At 39.6% G+C, this 6,912-nt stretch overlaps 1 protein-coding gene across 1 annotated transcript in view; it reads right to left on the bottom strand.

Moving 5' to 3' along the window:
• Positions 1-276: 276 nt before the first annotated feature.
• The window catches only part of med13b (mediator complex subunit 13b), a 29,515-nt gene continuing 22,879 nt past the window's right edge, over positions 277-6,912 (bottom strand). The window contains exons 22-30 of the mRNA XM_066662540.1: positions 6,663-6,854; positions 5,866-6,089; positions 5,632-5,774; positions 5,378-5,536; positions 3,609-3,761; positions 3,344-3,501; positions 2,958-3,122; positions 2,220-2,320; positions 277-1,124 (exon numbers count right to left, since the gene is read on the bottom strand). Of these exons, the coding sequence (XP_066518637.1) occupies positions 992-1,124; positions 2,220-2,320; positions 2,958-3,122; positions 3,344-3,501; positions 3,609-3,761; positions 5,378-5,536; positions 5,632-5,774; positions 5,866-6,089; positions 6,663-6,854 (1,428 nt within the window). The 3' untranslated portion in view covers positions 277-991. The remainder of the gene's footprint in view (positions 1,125-2,219; positions 2,321-2,957; positions 3,123-3,343; positions 3,502-3,608; positions 3,762-5,377; positions 5,537-5,631; positions 5,775-5,865; positions 6,090-6,662; positions 6,855-6,912) is intronic.

Here is a 6,912-nt window from a genome sequence, read left to right as displayed (position 1 = left end):
TAATGAAGAAACTACAAAAAAAGCAATCACTTTGGTTTGGACACTGGTCCGGAGATTCATGTGTGAAAGGGCCCTTTGATATCTTATATATATATATATATATATATATATATATATAAATAATTTTGATGCCAAAGGAGGACAAGCAAGGTACGATGGGCATGAATAATTAAGACAGGGAAAATAACTCCCGAAAGGACACCAGCTCTCCTCCTCTCCCCCCGTTGGTCCACTATTCAGAACAAACAGCAACGAGAGCCACAATAAGCACAGGTTGACGCACTTTATTCCTAAAACATTGGCTGCACCATCCATAGCGGCACAAGATTGTATGTACACATTTATAGATATATACACACACAATTCTCTAAATCTGATAAAAAATATATAATCCGACAATGTACTTCTTGTCCTCTTATTTGAACACATTAAATCGCTGTACAGGAAATTTCTGCAGCTACGGCCTATCCGCAAGTCCTCACCACACAAAGGTAAGAACAGCTTTAGCATATTTCATCTGTACATCATAGCATTAAAAAGGTCTTTCCACTTGGAGAAAATATTTCTCTAAAAGCAAGCTACAGCAAAAATCACCTGTGTCAGTTCTTGTCTTGCAATTAAGACAACTAGATACATGATAAACCAGTTTCATTTCAGCAGGAAGGCAACATACACCTTCATATTTATAATATATAAAAGATTAAGAAATTACACATTTAAAAACGTACAATAAATAAGATATATATGCAGGCATTTCATGTGGACAAGATCTTACCCAGACCAAAATTCAGGTCAGTTAATAAAGAGATTTCTTGGACAAGTCCCTTTTGCTCCAGTTGTTTTGAAATGGACACTTGGTAATGACAGGTCATCCCCTCATTACTGAGTGTCTAGACTGGTTGGTGGTGGGTGCTGTGGCCAGGTCCAGGGCTCTGGCCTGCAGCGGCAGTGCAGCACGGTGTGTGCAGTGGTTTGCTGCGGCCCGGCACTCCTACAGCATGTTCATGATGAAGTTGTACATCTGATTGAGCACCACAAAGTGCACGGGCAGACAGGAGCGGCGGTCCTGTGTGGCAGGGTCACAAGTCAGCCAGGAGAGGGCGTTGTACTGCTCCAGTACAAACCTGCAGAGTAAACATATCAGATGCAATTACAACCAAAGGAAAGGCTGTCCAACATTCAGCGGCCTTCTTGGCGACGTCCCCAGAGAAATATTTCTGCTCACAAAAGACCAGCCTCAACTATTTGAAATGGGAAAAAGACATTTAAATTAAATACAAAACTGAAAGCTGTAGTGATGTTTGAAAACACTGGGAAAAATCAAAAACTTTTTGTAGTCTTTGGACCTTTCAACTAAAATAGTACTAGTTTTGATTCATTTTAAAACCACTCCCTTTAAAATGGTGTGTTGCCTTTAAAATATATATAAAAAAAAACCTTTGACAAACACATGAATCAGAGATTAAGCCCAGATTATGATAAATAATTTGTTTGATACCCACTGATGATACCCCCCCACCCCACACCATCTGTGGCAGGGAGTCTTGGGAGGGGAGAATGGTCTTTACTCCAGAAAGTGTTTGCTTGACGTTGCAGAACACGTTCTCCTCCAAGTATGTTAAGTATGTTCAAATGGCTGTGGTGGATGGTTTCACTTTTCAGAGGCATCACATGTTATCCATCCCCCCTCCCAGCTTGATTGGGTCTTATTATGAAGCACTTGAACAGAATTTGTCTTTGGAAATAATTTATATTTTGAGTCAAATCTTTGAATTTTTTTGTTTTAAGGAAATGAAATCAATTCCTCTTTTCTACAAAAACACTCAAGCAAATTGGCAATGCCTGTGTGCTAAGGATTTGTGAAATGCTATTTTCTAAATCAATCAAAAGCAAGTGCTGAGTATTCAATACAGAATACATTTTTAAAAATTACCTGAAGTTTGTTTTATGATGGTGCCTTACCATAGACCTACCACCCTTAAATAAGCCGTCCTTATGGACCACTGGCACATCACGCTCACACAGCGACAGGATGCAGGGATTAAAAATTGGAATTTCTCTATCTGCATCTATATAAGCCACTTAAAAATTAATTAATTAAATAAGAAAAGAAAATGATACACAATTATAATGTACACAACAGTAAATCCTGAAAAGGTTAATGGATCTAAAAAACAGTAAAAGTGTTAGCAAGAATAAATATGAGCGCGTTACAATACCTGAGCACATCTGAGGTGTGGTTGGAGTCCAAAGGGTGGGAGTGTTTACTGTGTAGCAGCTCGTCTGACTGCACCGAGGGAACATGTAGGTGTAACGATGCCTGACAGAGAGAGACAGGATATCAAATACGCCTACCCGTGACATTGTTCATTTTAGAAAACAGACTGTGTAACATGACACGACAGACCTACTGTGAGAACTCCATCCCACTGGCCCTTGTCTATTATTTGTAAACTAAATTACATTCAATGTTATTTATGAGAGTGAGAATGTCAGCAAGGGAATAAATCAATTCAAATGTACTTTCTCAACAAAGATTTTAAATTAGCAATGTTAATAACGTGTTAAGTCTGTTCTAATTAGTGCTGGATTAGCATTATGTAGAGCAATATGACACTGAGGCACAGAGATATTGCTTTTAATTTTCTGTAAAACTGTGAATGCTATTTAAAATTATCCAGGACCTAATACTAGTATTACCCCTATGTCACACTCTTATAGCACCAAAAAAGAAAAAAAAGCCACTCGATGCAGCCACCATTTATATGAATTAATTTCACAAACCGACATCTTCACTACATTTAAAAGGCTATTAAAGGTTATAGCTCAGAATCTCCAATCATCATTAAACAGTACATTACAGAAATCACTAAGGGTGACAACCCAAACTAGCACTAAACATTTCTGAACATTACACAATGGGCTGAAAAAAAAAAAAAAATAAAACAAGAACTCACCTTCAGAAAGAGTGGACACTGATTCTGTGCCTGGGGGCAGGAGGACCAGAACCAGTCGGGCAGTGGGCCTGCTTTGGCTGTAGAAACAAAGTAGCCCAGTGCCATGGGCTGCTGCAGGATGTTGGGGGTTTCATCGTGAGACTCCATTCGGTCTGTGCTCTGGCCCTGAGAACACAGTGAAACTCATGAGTAAAATGGTTCCTCCAGGTCATTTGTTTTATTCAGTGCTACACTTCACACACAACCCATCAACGTATGTGCATTTAAGATCCAGAAGAATCTACTTTCTACTACACGATTTTACCAGGTACCCACATTCATAAGTCAACAAAATACATACTCTATAAATGCAGAATTATTATTATATATATAAAACATTAATATACTTTGCTGCCATCCCCTCCGTGGTGGTAGTGTGAGCCAGGTGAGTGCACAGGGGAGGTAGTGGGAGAGTTGGGTAGTATATTAATGAGGTCAGGGTCCATGTCATTCTCCCCCAGCAGGTCCAGGATCCCATCCATTGCCCCCATTGCATCTGATGCATCTGAAAATATAAAAGTCATTGTGGGTCAGTTTAAAGAAATGGGCAAATAAAAGTCTGTGTCTATCAAGCTAAAACTGATTAAACATCCACTGGAAGTGTAGGCTGACCATGGATGGGGTTGAAGGGCGTGTCGATGACCACAGCAGATGTGGGGAACACAAGGATGTGTGTGCAGGAAGTGTCCTGAGGGGTGTTGAGCTGAGAAGTCTGCATGTTGAGTGTAGTGCTCCGGCCGAACACAGACCCAGTCGACACAGAGTCTTCACACACACATAGAGAGAGAGAGAGAGAGAGAGAGAGAGAGAGAGAGAGAGAGAGAGAGAGAGAGAGAGAGAGAGAGAGAGAGAGAGAGAGAGAGAGAGAGAGAGAGAGAGAGAGAGAGAGAGAGAGAGAGAGAGAGAGAGAGAGAGAGAGAGAGAGAGAGAGAGAGAGAGAGAGAGAGAGAGAGAGAGAACACAAGGTGGTCTCATTGGGAATATTTATTGAAAGTTGGTCTTTGACCAATCCCCTATTTCATACAAACAAAAATATTTTGGTAAAACTGTTGTCCTTCTCTGGATAGGGTTTTAAAAGTGTCTCAGTGCCAGCTTGTTAATGGGCCCTTGACATGCATTCACACTAGAAGGTAACCAGAGAGAAAAGAATTTTATAGCCATGATTCAGCAGCAAGCGAAAAATGAAGCTGAGATTGTCTCAAATTTATGTAAATGAATTATAACGCTGTAAAGCGATATTTTAAATGATTGGCTCCAACAAATTCCTCTGTCCAATTACAGATGCGGTGGTCTGAAGTTCCCAGCTTCTGCTCAGTGAACTTTTTGTTCCTACATTTTTGTTCTTATTCTCAACAATGTGGTGGTAAATATGGGTGAGAAACCCATAACTGCTGTTACTTCTTTTCCTGTTTTATGAGGCATGCTTGCACATATACAAGGACAATTTGAAGAAAAATGATGTGTGGAATAAAGCAGCAGACACTGTTGTGTCTCTGGTGAACAGTGAAACTTGTACTTGCTTACACACGACATTGTGAGCGTACTCAAACACACTCACAAGAGACAAACTTGGAGCAACATAAGCAACTTGTCACCTGCTAGTGTGAAGGTAGTGTTATCCATAATGCTGGGCGATAAAACGATCTCAATTTGTTTCTTGATTCATTTTTGCTCAATAACGGTGATAAGCTTTGGGTAATAGAGCTCAGTAAACCTTCATTTCTATTCCCAGTTAGCACAGTCAGCTGCACACTATACTCATGCCATTACAGTACATGAACATAGGAGACCACATGAACGTGAGAATGTAAACAATACTATAATAGATTTAATTCAAGTGCTTTCAGACGTACTATATATACAGTCATGTGAAAAAGTTCGGTTTTGGTTCATTACATTTTACCACTTATGTTTATAAGTTATTTCATTTCTACTTCATTTTTATTTGTTTAGATATATAAGCTCCATCTCTCAATACTGTCCAAATGAAGCTCAAATGTCCATATGTTTAAATATGTTCAAAAAGATCTATGGGGTGTCCTAAATTTTATTTTACTTGGCTGTATAAATTAAATATGTTACAGTTCATGATTCAAACCCAATGACTCCGGGTAGGCCCTGGAGCCATCACGACCCTGAACTGGATCCAGCTTAATGTAAGGAATCCAAGTTACATTTCATGATTTCTCTTACTAAAATGTGAAAACATCAAAATTATTCTAAGTTAATTATCAGTCCTGGTTGGTGTTTTTTAGGATGAACATTTTGGACTCTGGCTCACAATGAAATGATTTGATCAACTCTGCTCAACTTCTTTCCTTTCCATCAACTTAAAAAAAAAAAATAAAATAAAGTAAAAAAATTCTTTAAGCAGATGCTACCTGGCATAATGACAAAAGATGCCTGGGGCTCTATGGCAACCAGACAGACACTCAGGATGCTAGGGCTGTCTGCAGCAGAGATGCCACACATTCTACACATCTCCTTTAGCCGGCGGCCTACAGACTGCAGATTCTGCTTGCTCAGCAAGATGCACCAATCTGATTGAACAAAAACAGAACACAAACAAAGTATGAAACTGCAGTCACTTCACACAGTAGTAAATTGTGCAACAACAAAAATAAATAAACCTTACCTTGCAGCTCTCCATGTCCTATTCTGCCAAGACGCCCAATCACAACTCTCCAAGGGAGTGAGGTCATCTGCACCAGCCCCAGGCACCACTCCCACAGCTTCTGAAGGCCCAGTCGCCGGGCTGAACCCTTTCTCCGCCGAGCTCTGTGAATGTAAACAGCCTACTTAGTCCACCACACATCCAAAGAGCAGTATGCAGTCATACACAAGACAAATTATGTCTACAGGCACTAACCTGTTGGGCACGTCTATGTTGATGATGCATGTTTCCAGCAGATCACCATACTGGTCCGTGCAGGTGGCCAGTAGCCACCGCTGGTCATGCGACAGGCAGTAGGCCACAAAAAGGACATTGTACTTTTGTGATGCTTCACCAAATGTCTCGCCCAGTTCTGTCTGCTTGTCCTTTACAGGGGCCAGGATGAATGGAGGTGTGTACAGCCGTAGACACTCTGATCTCTGAATAGCAACAAAGGTTAAATATCAGCTTGAAATATTTGAATAAACTTTTTCAAATTATTTAACAAAATTTAACAAAAAAATGGTTTATTGGGTAGTGATAAATGAACATAATTATTCGCTGAAAGTCAGGAATCTTAATAAACAAACCACATAAATAGCGAATATTTGAAAAAATATAATAATAATAATAACAACAACAACATGTAATAAAATATAATAAAGTGTGAATAAATGAAACATTAACACCACAGCAGTAATTAGGCTACAAAGTGTTAGTCATGCAGTAAATTTTGCCACAGGAATTTGTATTTTTAAGGCATTTGAACGTGTAAAAGGTGACTGCTCTCGACACTTTTGATAATGACAAATCCCTGTGTAATGTCACTTACTCCATGAGGTTGACATTTTAAACGTTGTTCTGCTGCCACACAAACACATCAAGTCTTTTTTAACACAAGCAAGTTTCCCTCATGCTATTTATCTACAGTTTAAGATTTTGACATTTCGGTTTGGGCCTGTGAAAACTGAGTAAGTTGTTGTTTAATGAGCAATGAAGAGAAATCCATGTACCTCAGAGCTCTGTAATGCAGTGTCCATAGCAAGACCAGGGCCAAAACCTGTTAGCGTTTTGATGTTTGTGGAGGTGGGGAGAGGCCGTCTGCACTGTGTGTACACGGAGAAAGCCATAGATTTTAAATGCTGGCTGTACATGTCCCGCTCCTCACTAGATACTGGCTGTAGAAGGTACTGGCATGGAATTATCTGCAAGACAACACATAAAAAGATCAATATTATACAATGCACATTAAATCATGTTCTT

This window comes from Hoplias malabaricus, chromosome 1, assembly GCF_029633855.1.
Source record: "Hoplias malabaricus isolate fHopMal1 chromosome 1, fHopMal1.hap1, whole genome shotgun sequence".
Classification (NCBI taxonomy): domain Eukaryota; kingdom Metazoa; phylum Chordata; class Actinopteri; order Characiformes; family Erythrinidae; genus Hoplias; species Hoplias malabaricus.
Note: the sequence above shows the minus strand (reverse complement) of the source record. Positions and strands in the feature narration are given on the sequence as shown.